At 47.7% G+C, this 18,220-nt stretch overlaps 3 protein-coding genes across 3 annotated transcripts in view; all 3 read left to right on the forward strand.

The window, feature by feature from the left end:
- The window catches only part of Cals (calsyntenin 1), a 179,140-nt gene that overhangs the window by 19,798 nt on the left and 141,122 nt on the right, over nt 1–18,220 (forward strand). The gene's annotated exons all lie outside the window — the stretch shown is intronic.
- LOC122322105 (uncharacterized) lies at nt 5,518–10,238 on the forward strand. Its single transcript, XM_070282545.1, has 2 exons — nt 5,518–10,073; nt 10,136–10,238. Exons 1-2 carry the CDS (start codon nt 5,518–5,520, stop codon nt 10,236–10,238), a joined length of 4,659 nt encoding a protein of 1,552 aa, XP_070138646.1.
- LOC122322106 (uncharacterized) lies at nt 11,689–16,409 on the forward strand. The gene is made up of 2 exons (XM_070282546.1): nt 11,689–16,244; nt 16,307–16,409. The coding sequence occupies exons 1-2, from the start codon at nt 11,689–11,691 to the stop codon at nt 16,407–16,409; spliced, it is 4,659 nt and encodes a 1,552-aa protein (XP_070138647.1).

The following is an 18,220-nucleotide window of genomic DNA, read 5'->3' on the forward strand; positions in this document are numbered from 1 at the left end:
CCTCGGCGGCAAAAGTTTTGTGTGACAAATTCCGGGATGACGCACTCCGAGTATTTATCTCGGGGCTTAAGCGCAGCCTCACGGATGTCCTTTTCTCGGCAAAACCGAAAGATATGCTCTCGCTTTGGCACAAGAAGTGGAATCCAACCACGAAAGATACTCCTTCGCGGCTTCTTTTGCCAAAAGCCAAGAGGATAAAGATAGGAAACAGCACCCGAAAGCGCAAGAGTACCGACAGGCCTCTGCGCAGACAAATGCACAAACAAATGCTGGAAAAAATCCGTACTACGTCAAACAACACAAGGCGCAAGTACACTCCGCCCCACACAGTGGAGGCGCTCCTGAACCCATGGACATCGACCCATCGCTGTCCAAAATGCTTAGGCCATCCCAGGCCCCGGCGTACCAAAACAGGAAGCCGGCTGAGTCCGATCGATCTGCCCCACACAAAAGGCAGAGGGTTAATCACGTCGCGCAGAGCGCGAGCGATACTGGGAACAAATATGCCGCCGCAGCTTCAAGCGCGGCCCAGGAAATTGACGACGACGCTATTAATGATTACGATTCGGACGTCATAAATTTTTTAGGGGAAAGTCCCTGCTACCCGTCATCAGACGAAGAGTAGCAGGTGTAGAAATGAAGCTTTTAATAGACACGGGCGCGTCAAAAAATTTCATCCGTCCATACGAGGGGTTGAAAGGCGTCCGCCCAGTAGATTCGCCATTCTCGGTACATTCCATCCATGGCGTCACCACAATAACAAAAAAATGCTTTGTTTCCATGTTTAACTTGAATGCTACGTTCTTCATTCTACCAGATTTGTCCTCCTTTGATGCCATCATCGGACTTGACCTGCTAAAACAAGCAGGGGCATCACTTAACCTAGCTTCCGGGCACCTCAGATCAAGAGGGGCACCGAGACGGAAAAGCTAGAGTTCCAATCATGTCCCAATGTAAATTTCACTGAGGTGGACTGCTCTAGCGCACCACCTTTGGTCAGAAAAGCATTTTCAAAAATGCTAAGCGACAGGAAAAACGCCTTCGCAAGCCCAAATGAGGCGTTACCTTACAACACGTCTGTGGTAGCCACCATCAGGACGGTTGATGAGGAGCCCATTTATGCCAGACCCTATCCGTATCCGATGGGAGCGGCAGATTTCGTCAATGACGAAATCCAAGACCTTCTAAAAAACGGCATAATCCAGAAGTCGAGATCCCCCTACAATAACCCAATATGGGTAGTAGACAAAAAGGGCACCGACGAGGCTGGAAACCGTAAAATGCGGCTAGTTTTAGACTTTCGAAAATTGAACGAGAGGACAATACCGGATCGCTTCCCTATGCCAATTATCCCTATGATACTAGGGAATTTAGGCAAAGCCAAATACTTTACAACGCTCGATTTAAAGTCCGGCTACCACCAAATTATTCTGGCAGAACGTGACCGTGAGAAAACTTCCTTTTCCGTAAACGGGGGAAAATACGAGTTCCGTCGACTGCCATTCGGGTTAAGAAATGCTGCCAGCATCTTCCAAAGAACCATCGACGACGTACTGCGAGAACAGATTGGCAAATTTTGCTACGTCTATGTCGATGATGTTATCGTCTTCTCAGAGGACGAAAACGCCCACATACGACACGTGGATTGGGTTCTAAAGAGCCTACACGACGCTAACATGAGAGTGTCAGCGCAGAAATCGGTCTTCTTCAAAAAAAGCGTAAAATTTTTGGGGTTTGTAGTCACCAACGAGGGGACCACGACAGACCCGGAAAAGGTCAGGGCCATTAAAGAATTCCCTGAGCCCAAAAACGTTTTCGAAGTAAGATCATTCATGGGTTTGGCTGGCTATTATAGATGCTTTATTAAAGATTTTGCATCAATAGCTAAGCCCATTTCGAGCATCATAAAAGGGGAGCTCGGAAATGTCAGCAGACACAGATCCAGAAGCATCCAGGTACAGTTTACCGAGCCGCAACGGCAAGCTTTTGAAAAGCTACGTAACATCCTGGCCTCTGAGGATGTCATCCTCAGGTACCCCGACTATAAAAAGGCGTTTGATCTAACGACAGATGCCTCAGCATATGGCATTGGCGCAGTGCTTTCACAAGAGGGGCGCCCCATCACTATGATCTCTAGGACCTTAAAGGACAGAGAAGTTAACTACGCTACCAACGAAAGGGAGCTGTTAGCTATAATTTGGGCGCTAGAGAACCTGCGCCACTACCTTTATGGGGTCAAAGATTTAAACATCTACACTGACCACCAACCGCTGACCTACGCGGTATCGGATTCCAATCCGAATACAAAAATTAAAAGATGGAAAGAACGCATCGATGAGTGTGGTGCCAAAGTCCATTACATGCCTGGCAAGGCCAACCTAGTTGCAGATGCCCTCTCGAGGCAACAACTCAACGTTGTAGAAGAAGAGGAGGCATTCTCAAGCGCGGCCACAATTCACAGTGAGCTGTCGCTTACCCACACAATTCAATCCACGGACAAGCCCCTCAATTGCTTTCAAAACCAGATAATTCTGGAGGAAGCACGCTCTCCGTCAAAGCGGAACTTCGTTCTCTTTGGAAACAAGAGACGGCATATTATTGACTTCACTCACGAGGAGTCATTGCTGGAGGAGCTCGCAACCATAATAGTTCCTAAAGGTGTAAACGCCATTCATTGCGATCTGCATACGCTCGCAGTGATACAGGACAAACTAATCCGACAATTCCCTGCGACCAGATTCTGGCACTGTAAAAACCGAGTAACGGACATTTTTGCAGTTGATGAAAGGCGGGAAATTCTTACTGTCGAGCACAACAGAGCTCACAGATCTGCCCAAGAAAACGTGAAGCAGGTACTCTCCGAGTACTACTTCCCGAAAATGGCCAAGCTAGCGAACGAAATAGTCGTTTCGTGCAAGACTTGCGCCAAGGCAAAATACGACAGGTATCCGAAAAAACAAGAGCTTGGCGAAACCCCAATCCCATCTCAAGTAGGAGAAATGCTGCACATAGACATCTTCTCCACGGATAAAAAATATTTCCTTACGTGCATCGACAAATTCTCGAAATTTGCCGTAGTCCAACCAGTTCCCTCTAGGACTATAGAGGATCTCAAACCAGCATTACTGCAGCTGATGAATATTTTCCCTAAAGCCAAGGTCGTATATTGCGACAACGAACCATCGTTGAACTCGCACACCATCGTGACCATGCTGGAAAACCATTTCGGCGTTAGCATCTCAAATGCTCCGCCCCTACACAGTGTCTCCAATGGACAAGTGGAGCGTTTCCACAGCACTTTGGTAGAGCTTGCTAGATGTCTTAAAATCGATAAAGGCATCAGCGATACCGTAGAGCTGATACTTCTGCCACTGCCAGATATAACAAGTCCATCCACTCGGTCATCGACAAGAGACCGGCTGACGTGGTTCAGGCACAATCAAGTGAGCCACAATATGAAATTCAAGATAAAATTAAACTCGCCCAAGACAAGCTCCGGGACAGAGAAAACGCTTCCCGCCAAAATAGAGTATTCGAGGTTGGCGAGAAAGGTTGGGACCTCCTAGTGAGGTCCAACAGACGCCTAGGCAACAAACTCTCACCATTATGTGAAGAGAAAACCGTTGAAGCGGACATGGGGACCACAGTCCTCATTAAGGGGAGGGTGGTCCACAAAGACAACCTTAGGTAGGCCGAGCGCGACCATGTTATCGCTCGCCTGATAATCTCACTTTTCATTATCTTTTTTCTAGCCACTAGGCATAAGTTTTGCGCCCTTTATTATTTTAATCATGCTTTGGTGGTGGGCTACCCAACTTCAACAAAATTCATAACACATCAAAATTACAGGTTTTCAACCATATCCCTGATTCTCCTTTTGGCCACAACTTCGGCACGCGTCACGGACTATTCCAAAGCCAAGTATATCCCCATCGTTGATGGGCGAATCCTGATATGGGAGGAATTTGCCTTTGTAAAGCACTCGGCAAATCTCTCGGAATATAGGCGCGTTCGAAGAAACTAATGGGATGACCGTCATGTTCCCGCAATCCCACATGCAGAAACTCCTGGTTGTTGACGTCGCCCACCTACGCGACATGCTCGACTCTTTGAGCGTCCATCATAGAGTGGCAAGAAGTTTAGACTTCTTAGGGACTGCGCTAAAGGTGGTGGCAGGAACGCCGGACGCAGAAGATTTTGAAAAAATTAAATTTAATCAATTCCAATTAACGAATGCAAACAATAGGCAGATTAATATTAACAACAAAGTACAAATTCAAATCAATAAAATTTCCGCTACCGTCAACCAACTTCTGAGGTCGGCAAAAAAGTCCCAAATTGATACTGGGCACCTATTCGAGATGCTTTTAACTCGAAATAGGATGATAGCAATGGAGCTACAGGGTTTGATGCTAGCAGTGGCACTTGCCAAAGTTAATATTGTTAGCCCCAGCATCCTAGATCATGCAGACCTGGAAGGTGTGTGGATGGAAGAGCCCACCGAGACCGCGATTAGGGATGTTTTTTTCCGTATCGTCCGTTAAGATCTTACAGTCCGATAACATATTACATTTTATTATTAAGTTTCCAAAGATAAAGTCGGCCTGCAGCAAGATTACCGTTTTCCCAGTGTCACATCACGACACCATGCTCAGGCTGGAGGATAACGTCATTGCCGAATGCAACAGTGAGATCCACACCGTGGAAAAGTGCTCCCCGACATCAGGAGCTACATTTTGCCGATTGGCTCGCAGAAGATCATGCGCCCAAGAGCTTCACGCTGGAGGCACGGCGCATTGCGAGATCCAGCAAAGCGATTTACATCCCATCACTTATGTTGATGAAGGAATAGTAATTGTGAATGATCGCTCGGCTCACGTGTGTGTGGACAATGGCACCTGTGCCCATGTACGGTCATTTTCGTTGTCGTAATGTTCATTACGTTGTTAGTGCATACCACAACCCTACAATCGATACCTGATTGGTGGCTATCGATCTCGAGACCCTGGTCCCTTTGGAAAGCGGGACATCTCTAGTTTGCCTCCCTTACGACTTCTAAGCTTACGACGGAACACACATTTTTTGTTACATTTACCCATTACACATTACACATTTTGTTATATCTAAAATCAATTCAAATTAAATTCAGTGACATATCCAACCCTGTGTTTTTATAAAACGGCAACAGCAAAGTCCCCATAGCAGACTTCTGCTAATCATTGACTCCCGTCTATCGGCGCAGTCACAACATTTTTGGTGGCCCATGAGGGGAACCTGTTGTTAAATGTGCCAATGAATGGAATTTGAATTGATTTGGAACTAACAATTGGGCTCAAATTAATCTGAAACAAACGGCTATTAACCTATGCCACGTGGAACCACGCTGCGAGACGAATAACGGACCAGAGGAACGACGAATTGAAACTGGAAACTGCTACACAGACTGACTGGAAGCCGGTGAGTGTTTGTATGTGAGGGCTGTGATTTCAAGCGTGCTGTTGTAAATTCAATAAAACTATGGGTATCGACGATGAAAAGACAGGCACACAAGCCAATCCTTCCCCATCCGACCAGTTTGCTGGTTTGCACGCGAGACAGAAGGATTTATGGAACAGGTTGACGCAACTCGAGCGTAACTTCAAGAAGGATAGTCAATCCCGAAAATCCAAACATTATTTTCTTCAGCGACTTAACACGTTAAAGGATTTATCCACCCTGTTTGATGCGAATCACCAACAATTGGTCGATCAGCTGTGTCCCAGTCAACATGTATATTTCTCAGACAACCTATACGAGCGGTTTGTTGAAGAGCACCAGAACATCTTCTGCAACATCTCGGAAGAATACGACAACAAGTTCTCAGTGATAGCCCAAGGTTCCCCACCAATCGAGTCCGTCACTCCAATTTTATCATCCAACATTCCGCTTCCGAAGCTTCCAGTTCCACGCTTTTCGGGAAGCTTTACGGATTGGCCCTCGTTTTACGATGGTTTCCTACAACTCATCCATGACAACAACACTCTCTCTAACATCCAGAAGTTTCACTTTCTCAAGCAGGCCTTGCCCGAAGGACGGGACCAGGATGTCAGTCACATGGCATTAACGGATTCTGGGTATACGGTAGCCTGGGATCTCCTCGTCAAGCGCTACAACAATCCACGTCTCCATTTTATGCACACCATGGCGGCACTGTATGGGCTTGAGTCGGTTCCCAAGGAAGCTTCAGAAGGTATCAGGCGCGTGCTAACCCTGGCTAATGTTTGCATTAGTGATCTTCGACGTTTAAAAATAAACATTGATTCCTGCGATCACTGGCTAGTGCATCATCTGTTAACCAAACTACCAAGCAGCACTACGCAAGCGTGGGAGCACTCATTGGGGAGCTCCACCGAGATTCCAACCTTTTCGATGTTGGAGACTTTCCTGCTGGAGCGCTTAGTTAGCATCGACCTAATCGAAAATCGAAACCAACCACTTGGAACTCGTTCAGCACCAGGACCATCTTCCCATCCACGTGCGCCTAACCGATCCAACTTCAATTCCACTAACCGCCACAGTTTTCATGTGACTACGGAAATGGGAGCACCCCAGTGCACTCTCTGCCAAAGAAACCATGTTCTCCGGAGATGCCCCAGTTTTCTCGCGAAGGATTGCTTTGCTCGTAAGACGATCGTCGATCGCATAAAAGCATGCCTCAATTGTCTCAGCACAGGCCACGCTCTAAGTCACTGCAGCAGCACTCGCAATTGCTTACAGTGCGGCCAACGACACCATACGCTACTGCATTTTCCGAACGTAGCAACCCAGCCTACCAACTCTGCCCTATCGCGACAGCCAACGAACGGTGTCCATAGCGCGCAGGGCACCCAACAGAGCGTAGCATCCCGCTCATCTGTTTTGTCTCAACAGCACAGCCTAGCCCCCGGCTTAACTGCTTCGAACGAGACGCAACTCCTCAGCGCAGTTGCCACCTATCAAAATCCATCCACCACGATTCTCGCCACGGCCCTAATCCGAATTGTCAACGACCAAACGGGACAATCTGTTTTAGCCAGAGCGTTGATTGACCATGGCTCGGAAGGAACACTTATCACCGAAAGCTTAGTACAGACGCTGGGTCTCTCACGCACCCCTATATCTGCGGAAATAACAGGGATCGGCGACTCCTCTCACAATCGTTGTCGACATAGTACCAATTTTGTCCTAAGCTCGATTTCAGGTTCCCAGTTCACATCGTTTGTATCCACTGCATTTATTCTCCGTACACTTACAGGGCACCTTCCAAAATCGGATGTCGACCCTCGCTCATTCCAACACCTTAAAGGATTGCAACTCGCCGATCCCAATTTTGCCCGCTCCGGTCGTATTGACGTGCTTGTGGGCGTTGATCTTATTCCACAATTGATGCTCCCAGAAATTCGACGAGGAACTCATGAGGAACCAATCGCACAAAACACTCTTCTTGGTTGGATTGTTTTTGGACCTGTGAGGAAATCCATGACACACTCCATCACTGTCCGTTGTAACACCACGACGCTTGATCATCTGGTGCAAAGGTTCTTCGAACTAGATAGCGTGCCGTCTGAACGCCAACTCACCACAGAGGAACGATGGTGTGAAGAACACTTTCGTCAAACCCATGTTCGACAGCCCAACGGGAAATACATGGTTCGCTTACCACTGAAAACCTTGTTCGACCCGTCACAAGTTCTAGGCCGATCAAAACATATAGCCTTAAATCGTTTCTACACACTAGAGCGAAAATTGCAGCAGCGCGATAAGCTTCATCAACAATATCTCCAAGCAATCGAGGAATATTTTGACTTACAGCAAATACAAGAAGTCACTACAAGCGAAGACAGTCACTCTCATATCAACACAAATGGGAAGCTCGGCGTCTTCTGCAGCACGATTCCACACCATGCAGTCCTGAAGGAGGACAGCCTGACGACTAAACTCAGGGTAGTCTACGACGCCTCTTGTAAGAGCTCCAACGGGAAATCACTGAATGACATTTTATGTACTGGCCCAGCTCTACAGAACGATTTGGGAGGAGTGATACTAAATTGGCGTTGTTATCGCTATGTTTTCGTGGCGGACATCCAAAGGATGTACCGATGTATCGAAATGCATCCAGAGGACTCTCAATTCCAGCGCATTTGGTGGCGTGACAAAACCGGAAAGTTAAAAGAGTTCCGTCTCACCACAGTTACCTTCGGAACAGCATCAGCGCCATACACAGCGATTCGGGTGATCCACCAAATAGCTCAGGACGAACGAGAAAATTATCCGCTAGCAGAAAAGGTACTGAAAAGGGAGATTTATGTTGATGACGTACAAAGCGGCCATGAGACCACGGACGGTGCCATTCGAGTGCGAAACGAGGTCATAGCAGCCCTCCGCTCGGCTGGTATGCATCTTCGAAAATGGGCAGCGAACCACCCGGCGTTGCTTAGTGATATTCCTAAAGTAGACCTCTGCAACCACTCAATCTTCGAAATGGACAATAAAGACAGCATTAAAACGCTTGGACTGTACTGGCAGCCAAACCCGGACGTCTACGGATTCAAAATCCATTTCTCGATCAATCCCACACTTTCGAAAAGGGCTCTTTTATCAACAGTGGCGCGGCTCTTCGATCCATTAGGATTTTTAGCACCCTTGATAGTCATGTCAAAAATTCTCCTCAAGGACGTATGGAGCTTCCGTATGCAGCAAACTGATGGCACTTACCGTGCACTCGATTGGGACGACATGCTACCAGAGTCTTTGGCAGCGCGTTGGCAGCGATATCTCGAACATCTTCCAGAAGTTCAACACATTCGCATACCACGCTGGTTCGGTTGCGATTTCAGCAATGTGATATCTCTTCAATTGCACATGTTCTCTGATGGGTCGTCCCTCGCGTATGCAGCGTGTGCCTACCTTCGAGTACTCGACACTGCTGGAATGATACATACACACTTAGTCGCAGCTCGCACTAGGGTTACACCAACAAAGCCTCTCACCATACCGCGAGTGGAGCTTTCCGGAGCAGTTCTAGCTACCAAACTCGCCACATGGATCCAGCAGCAACTTCACGTGCCTCAGATGCGGGTCACAGTGTACTACTGGTCAGACGCCATGATCGTGCTTCACTGGATATATGGAGATCCATGCAGGTGGAAGACTTTTGTAGCCAATCGAATTGGCAGCATCCAAGAGGTCAGCTCTGCTTCCCAGTGGGGTCATGTGTCTACGCAGGACAACCCTGCGGATTGTGCAACGCGCGGTTTAACCCCACTACAGCTCGCGCAGAATAAGCTCTGGTGGAGCGGCCCAGACTGGTTGCAGGAACCCGAAGATCATTGGCCCAAGGTAACTCTTACTTCTCCAGATCCGAGCACAATCTGCGAGGAACAGGCAGCAAAGGTTATCCACGCTCACACCTGTGCATCCACTGATTCCTTTGTTGAGTCATTTTCGTCATACAGTCGACTTGTATTTTCCACAGCATTCATTAATCGCTTTATCCATAATACTCGCGGCAAAAGGGAGGCTCGGCTTTCCGGACCAATTAGCGTAAAGGAGTTTTCCAAGGCAATGTATACTCTGGTTCGCGTTGTCCAACAGGAAGCATTCTCTCACGAACTGTCCAAGTTGCGAGCAAACAAATCGCTCTCAAAATCTAACAAGCTTAGCCAACTGTCGCCATTCATAGATGCCCAAGGGATCCTCAGAGTGCGGGGCAGACTTCGAAACGCTTTGCAGCTCACCATTCAACAACGCACGCCCATCATCCTACCGAAGTCACATCATTTTACGGACCTCGTCATAAAAAACGCCCATCTGAACACCATGCATGGGGGTGTGCAACTGACCCGTGCGATCATCCATCAGCAGTTTTGGATCATTAATGGCAAACAAGCGGTAAAAAGAGTTCTCCGACAGTGTGTGGCTTGCTTTCAGCATCGCCCTAAACCCTCTCGACAATTAATGGGTGATCTTCCATACCATCGTGTTAATCCGCCAAAAAGAGCGTTCGAAGCTACAGGTGTGGATTACACAGGATCTATCGATGTCAAGGCCTCGAGGTTCAGAGGACACACTACATACAAGGCCTATATTGCAGTATTCATTTGCCTCGCCAGTAAAGCTATCCATTTGGAGCTGGTGACAGGACTCACAGCACAACATTTTCTCTGGGCTCTCCAACGGTTCATTGGACGCCGCGGTTTTGTGCGGCACATGTACAGTGACTGCGGCACAAATTTTATAGCAGCAGATAAATCCCTACAGTTGTGGTCTAACGAGTTCCGGCAGGAAATCAACCAGACAGTCGTCCCAGAGCTCACAAAGCGCTATATTCAGTGGCACTTTAACCCCCCACACAGCCCAAACTTCGGAGGACTTTGGGAGGCTAACGTCAAAGCCGTAAAGTATCATCTTCATCGTTCCTTCAAAGGATACCCAATGACTTATGAACAATTATCAACCGTTCTTATCCAGATAGAGGCCTGTCTTAACTCTCGGCCATTATGCCCGTTAACCGCGGATATTAACGATCTGCAAGTATTGACTCCAGCTCATTTTCTCATCGGAGACTCCATGCAATCGCTTCCTACCCCCAGTGACAAGGACAAGTCGCTCAACACACAGTTCATGGAGGGACAACGTATCCTACGCCAGTTCTGGAAAAGGTGGAGCTCAGATTGGTTGTCTCACCTTCAGGCACGCCCTAAGTGGAGACAAGAGGAAGAAAACCTGCAGGTCAATGACCTAGTTATTATCAAGGACGACAGGACAGGTCCAACCGATTGGAAACTAGGTCGTGTTACAGAATTACACCCTGGAGCCGATGGGATGGTACGAGTTGCAACAATCTATACAGGTTCGGGTACATATAAGCGATCAGTATCCAAGATCTGCAGATTACCCATCCCGAATTACACGGAAGCTAAAGTCGAGGAAGCTAATCTTGAACAACAGTGATACACGCATTTGATCTCACATCCATACCACAGCAAACATTTCACCTGTTTCTTTCAGTTACCATTAGAAGGATGTCTTAATGCTGGACCCAGCATTGCGGGGCGGCATGTACGGTCATTTTCGTTGTCGTAATGTTCATTACGTTGTTAGTGCATACCACAACCCTACAATCGATACCTGATTGGTGGCTATCGATCTCGAGACCCTGGTCCCTTTGGAAAGCGGGACATCTCTAGTTTGCCTCCCTTACGACTTCTAAGCTTACGACGGAACACACATTTTTTGTTACATTTACCCATTACACATTACACATTTTGTTATATCTAAAATCAATTCAAATTAAATTCAGTGACATATCCAACCCTGTGTTTTTATAAAACGGCAACAGCAAAGTCCCCATAGCAGACTTCTGCTAATCATTGACTCCCGTCTATCGGCGCAGTCACAACATTTTTGGTGGCCCATGAGGGGAACCTGTTGTTAAATGTGCCAATGAATGGAATTTGAATTGATTTGGAACTAACAATTGGGCTCAAATTAATCTGAAACAAACGGCTATTAACCTATGCCACGTGGAACCACGCTGCGAGACGAATAACGGACCAGAGGAACGACGAATTGAAACTGGAAACTGCTACACAGACTGACTGGAAGCCGGTGAGTGTTTGTATGTGAGGGCTGTGATTTCAAGCGTGCTGTTGTAAATTCAATAAAACTATGGGTATCGACGATGAAAAGACAGGCACACAAGCCAATCCTTCCCCATCCGACCAGTTTGCTGGTTTGCACGCGAGACAGAAGGATTTATGGAACAGGTTGACGCAACTCGAGCGTAACTTCAAGAAGGATAGTCAATCCCGAAAATCCAAACATTATTTTCTTCAGCGACTTAACACGTTAAAGGATTTATCCACCCTGTTTGATGCGAATCACCAACAATTGGTCGATCAGCTGTGTCCCAGTCAACATGTATATTTCTCAGACAACCTATACGAGCGGTTTGTTGAAGAGCACCAGAACATCTTCTGCAACATCTCGGAAGAATACGACAACAAGTTCTCAGTGATAGCCCAAGGTTCCCCACCAATCGAGTCCGTCACTCCAATTTTATCATCCAACATTCCGCTTCCGAAGCTTCCAGTTCCACGCTTTTCGGGAAGCTTTACGGATTGGCCCTCGTTTTACGATGGTTTCCTACAACTCATCCATGACAACAACACTCTCTCTAACATCCAGAAGTTTCACTTTCTCAAGCAGGCCTTGCCCGAAGGACGGGACCAGGATGTCAGTCACATGGCATTAACGGATTCTGGGTATACGGTAGCCTGGGATCTCCTCGTCAAGCGCTACAACAATCCACGTCTCCATTTTATGCACACCATGGCGGCACTGTATGGGCTTGAGTCGGTTCCCAAGGAAGCTTCAGAAGGTATCAGGCGCGTGCTAACCCTGGCTAATGTTTACATTAGTGATCTTCGACGTTTAAAAATAAACATTGATTCCTGCGATCACTGGCTAGTGCATCATCTGTTAACCAAACTACCAAGCAGCACTACGCAAGCGTGGGAGCACTCATTGGGGAGCTCCACCGAGATTCCAACCTTTTCGATGTTGGAGACTTTCCTGCTGGAGCGCTTAGTTAGCATCGACCTAATCGAAAATCGAAACCAACCACTTGGAACTCGTTCAGCACCAGGACCATCTTCCCATCCACGTGCGCCTAACCGATCCAACTTCAATTCCACTAACCGCCACAGTTTTCATGTGACTACGGAAATGGGAGCACCCCAGTGCACTCTCTGCCAAAGAAACCATGTTCTCCGGAGATGCCCCAGTTTTCTCGCGAAGGATTGCTTTGCTCGTAAGACGATCGTCGATCGCATAAAAGCATGCCTCAATTGTCTCAGCACAGGCCACGCTCTAAGTCACTGCAGCAGCACTCGCAATTGCTTACAGTGCGGCCAACGACACCATACGCTACTGCATTTTCCGAACGTAGCAACCCAGCCTACCAACTCTGCCCTATCGCGACAGCCAACGAACGGTGTCCATAGCGCGCAGGGCACCCAACAGAGCGTAGCATCCCGCTCATCTGTTTTGTCTCAACAGCACAGCCTAGCCCCCGGCTTAACTGCTTCGAACGAGACGCAACTCCTCAGCGCAGTTGCCACCTATCAAAATCCATCCACCACGATTCTCGCCACGGCCCTAATCCGAATTGTCAACGACCAAACGGGACAATCTGTTTTAGCCAGAGCGTTGATTGACCATGGCTCGGAAGGAACACTTATCACCGAAAGCTTAGTACAGACGCTGGGTCTCTCACGCACCCCTATATCTGCGGAAATAACAGGGATCGGCGACTCCTCTCACAATCGTTGTCGACATAGTACCAATTTTGTCCTAAGCTCGATTTCAGGTTCCCAGTTCACATCGTTTGTATCCACTGCATTTATTCTCCGTACACTTACAGGGCACCTTCCAAAATCGGATGTCGACCCTCGCTCATTCCAACACCTTAAAGGATTGCAACTCGCCGATCCCAATTTTGCCCGCTCCGGTCGTATTGACGTGCTTGTGGGCGTTGATCTTATTCCACAATTGATGCTCCCAGAAATTCGACGAGGAACTCATGAGGAACCAATCGCACAAAACACTCTTCTTGGTTGGATTGTTTTTGGACCTGTGAGGAAATCCATGACACACTCCATCACTGTCCGTTGTAACACCACGACGCTTGATCATCTGGTGCAAAGGTTCTTCGAACTAGATAGCGTGCCGTCTGAACGCCAACTCACCACAGAGGAACGATGGTGTGAAGAACACTTTCGTCAAACCCATGTTCGACAGCCCAACGGGAAATACATGGTTCGCTTACCACTGAAAACCTTGTTCGACCCGTCACAAGTTCTAGGCCGATCAAAACATATAGCCTTAAATCGTTTCTACACACTAGAGCGAAAATTGCAGCAGCGCGATAAGCTTCATCAACAATATCTCCAAGCAATCGAGGAATATTTTGACTTACAGCAAATACAAGAAGTCACTACAAGCGAAGACAGTCACTCTCATATCAACACAAATGGGAAGCTCGGCGTCTTCTGCAGCACGATTCCACACCATGCAGTCCTGAAGGAGGACAGCCTGACGACTAAACTCAGGGTAGTCTACGACGCCTCTTGTAAGAGCTCCAACGGGAAATCACTGAATGACATTTTATGTACTGGCCCAGCTCTACAGAACGATTTGGGAGGAGTGATACTAAATTGGCGTTGTTATCGCTATGTTTTCGTGGCGGACATCCAAAGGATGTACCGATGTATCGAAATGCATCCAGAGGACTCTCAATTCCAGCGCATTTGGTGGCGTGACAAAACCGGAAAGTTAAAAGAGTTCCGTCTCACCACAGTTACCTTCGGAACAGCATCAGCGCCATACACAGCGATTCGGGTGATCCACCAAATAGCTCAGGACGAACGAGAAAATTATCCGCTAGCAGAAAAGGTACTGAAAAGGGAGATTTATGTTGATGACGTACAAAGCGGCCATGAGACCACGGACGGTGCCATTCGAGTGCGAAACGAGGTCATAGCAGCCCTCCGCTCGGCTGGTATGCATCTTCGAAAATGGGCAGCGAACCACCCGGCGTTGCTTAGTGATATTCCTAAAGTAGACCTCTGCAACCACTCAATCTTCGAAATGGACAATAAAGACAGCATTAAAACGCTTGGACTGTACTGGCAGCCAAACCCGGACGTCTACGGATTCAAAATCCATTTCTCGATCAATCCCACACTTTCGAAAAGGGCTCTTTTATCAACAGTGGCGCGGCTCTTCGATCCATTAGGATTTTTAGCACCCTTGATAGTCATGTCAAAAATTCTCCTCAAGGACGTATGGAGCTTCCGTATGCAGCAAACTGATGGCACTTACCGTGCACTCGATTGGGACGACATGCTACCAGAGTCTTTGGCAGCGCGTTGGCAGCGATATCTCGAACATCTTCCAGAAGTTCAACACATTCGCATACCACGCTGGTTCGGTTGCGATTTCAGCAATGTGATATCTCTTCAATTGCACATGTTCTCTGATGGGTCGTCCCTCGCGTATGCAGCGTGTGCCTACCTTCGAGTACTCGACACTGCTGGAATGATACATACACACTTAGTCGCAGCTCGCACTAGGGTTACACCAACAAAGCCTCTCACCATACCGCGAGTGGAGCTTTCCGGAGCAGTTCTAGCTACCAAACTCGCCACATGGATCCAGCAGCAACTTCACGTGCCTCAGATGCGGGTCACAGTGTACTACTGGTCAGACGCCATGATCGTGCTTCACTGGATATATGGAGATCCATGCAGGTGGAAGACTTTTGTAGCCAATCGAATTGGCAGCATCCAAGAGGTCAGCTCTGCTTCCCAGTGGGGTCATGTGTCTACGCAGGACAACCCTGCGGATTGTGCAACGCGCGGTTTAACCCCACTACAGCTCGCGCAGAATAAGCTCTGGTGGAGCGGCCCAGACTGGTTGCAGGAACCCGAAGATCATTGGCCCAAGGTAACTCTTACTTCTCCAGATCCGAGCACAATCTGCGAGGAACAGGCAGCAAAGGTTATCCACGCTCACACCTGTGCATCCACTGATTCCTTTGTTGAGTCATTTTCGTCATACAGTCGACTTGTATTTTCCACAGCATTCATTAATCGCTTTATCCATAATACTCGCGGCAAAAGGGAGGCTCGGCTTTCCGGACCAATTAGCGTAAAGGAGTTTTCCAAGGCAATGTATACTCTGGTTCGCGTTGTCCAACAGGAAGCATTCTCTCACGAACTGTCCAAGTTGCGAGCAAACAAATCGCTCTCAAAATCTAACAAGCTTAGCCAACTGTCGCCATTCATAGATGCCCAAGGGATCCTCAGAGTGCGGGGCAGACTTCGAAACGCTTTGCAGCTCACCATTCAACAACGCACGCCCATCATCCTACCGAAGTCACATCATTTTACGGACCTCGTCATAAAAAACGCCCATCTGAACACCATGCATGGGGGTGTGCAACTGACCCGTGCGATCATCCATCAGCAGTTTTGGATCATTAATGGCAAACAAGCGGTAAAAAGAGTTCTCCGACAGTGTGTGGCTTGCTTTCAGCATCGCCCTAAACCCTCTCGACAATTAATGGGTGATCTTCCATACCATCGTGTTAATCCGCCAAAAAGAGCGTTCGAAGCTACAGGTGTGGATTACACAGGATCTATCGATGTCAAGGCCTCGAGGTTCAGAGGACACACTACATACAAGGCCTATATTGCAGTATTCATTTGCCTCGCCAGTAAAGCTATCCATTTGGAGCTGGTGACAGGACTCACAGCACAACATTTTCTCTGGGCTCTCCAACGGTTCATTGGACGCCGCGGTTTTGTGCGGCACATGTACAGTGACTGCGGCACAAATTTTATAGCAGCAGATAAATCCCTACAGTTGTGGTCTAACGAGTTCCGGCAGGAAATCAACCAGACAGTCGTCCCAGAGCTCACAAAGCGCTATATTCAGTGGCACTTTAACCCCCCACACAGCCCAAACTTCGGAGGACTTTGGGAGGCTAACGTCAAAGCCGTAAAGTATCATCTTCATCGTTCCTTCAAAGGATACCCAATGACTTATGAACAATTATCAACCGTTCTTATCCAGATAGAGGCCTGTCTTAACTCTCGGCCATTATGCCCGTTAACCGCGGATATTAACGATCTGCAAGTATTGACTCCAGCTCATTTTCTCATCGGAGACTCCATGCAATCGCTTCCTACCCCCAGTGACAAGGACAAGTCGCTCAACACACAGTTCATGGAGGGACAACGTATCCTACGCCAGTTCTGGAAAAGGTGGAGCTCAGATTGGTTGTCTCACCTTCAGGCACGCCCTAAGTGGAGACAAGAGGAAGAAAACCTGCAGGTCAATGACCTAGTTATTATCAAGGACGACAGGACAGGTCCAACCGATTGGAAACTAGGTCGTGTTACAGAATTACACCCTGGAGCCGATGGGATGGTACGAGTTGCAACAATCTATACAGGTTCGGGTACATATAAGCGATCAGTATCCAAGATCTGCAGATTACCCATCCCGAATTACACGGAAGCTAAAGTCGAGGAAGCTAATCTTGAACAACAGTGATACACGCATTTGATCTCACATCCATACCACAGCAAACATTTCACCTGTTTCTTTCAGTTACCATTAGAAGGATGTCTTAATGCTGGACCCAGCATTGCGGGGCGGCATGTACGGTCATTTTCGTTGTCGTAATGTTCATTACGTTGTTAGTGCATACCACAACCCTACAATCGATACCTGATTGGTGGCTATCGATCTCGAGACCCTGGTCCCTTTGGAAAGCGGGACATCTCTAGTTTGCCTCCCTTACGACTTCTAAGCTTACGACGGAACACACATTTTTTGTTACATTTACCCATTACACATTACACATTTTGTTATATCTAAAATCAATTCAAATTAAATTCAGTGACATATCCAACCCTGTGTTTTTATAAAACGGCAACAGCAAAGTCCCCATAGCAGACTTCTGCTAATCATTGACTCCCGTCTATCGGCGCAGTCACAACAGCCCATATAAAAGGCACATATCTCATCACGTTTGAAAAGAGTGCCATGGTCAACGAAACCCGATTGGTCAATCATGACACAGCCCAGAAGAGGGCTCCAGGAGTGGCCAGCTCACCTTCCCTAAACATCACCATAGAACGTGACGTTCTTAGCCTTCCATACCTTCACCGACTGAGTGAACGTAATCTGGAGCACATCAAAGAGTTCGGGAAGGAAATTAATCACCAGCGACTACATCAGTTGGTGTTCATAGCGGGAGCAATATGCTGCGCTCTAATTTGCATCGGCTTGACCTATCGGCGAGTCACTCAGGCCCGAAAAACCGCGGCCCAGCTGAAGGAGATGATTGCCCAAATAGGGTCGGCCGAGGGCGGCCTCATTCTTGAGGGGGGAGTAGTTAACTGAAGTTAACCAAGCAGCGGCAATGTCCGATTATTTAAGAGCTCGCTCTGGCCAAACTGCTGACATAGCGTCTGGCCGGAAGCCCATGCATAGCGGCAAGCACTGCACATTTGCGTGGCCGCTATGAAATACTTTTTGTTAGCTTTAAGTTTCAGTTTGTGTCAGAGTCTCATACAATAAAGAGCATAAAACCAATCTCCGGCACTGCCGTTAATTTGTAAATTCA

This window comes from Drosophila bipectinata, chromosome 4 (assembly GCF_030179905.1).
Source record: "Drosophila bipectinata strain 14024-0381.07 chromosome 4, DbipHiC1v2, whole genome shotgun sequence".
NCBI classification, from domain to species: domain Eukaryota; kingdom Metazoa; phylum Arthropoda; class Insecta; order Diptera; family Drosophilidae; genus Drosophila; species Drosophila bipectinata.

What these genes read in the sequence shown, in the direction of transcription:
- LOC122322105 (XM_070282545.1), top strand. Translation starts at nt 5,518, where the DNA reads ATGGGTATCGACGATGAAAAGACAGGCACACAAGCCAATCCTTCCCCA. An exon ending in ATCGATGTCAAGGCCTCGAG is followed by an intron (nt 10,074 to 10,135) that starts GTTCAGAGGACA and finishes TCGCCAGTAAAG; the next exon opens with CTATCCATTTGGAGCTGGTG.
- LOC122322106 (XM_070282546.1), top strand. Translation starts at nt 11,689, where the DNA reads ATGGGTATCGACGATGAAAAGACAGGCACACAAGCCAATCCTTCCCCA. An exon ending in ATCGATGTCAAGGCCTCGAG is followed by an intron (nt 16,245 to 16,306) that starts GTTCAGAGGACA and finishes TCGCCAGTAAAG; the next exon opens with CTATCCATTTGGAGCTGGTG.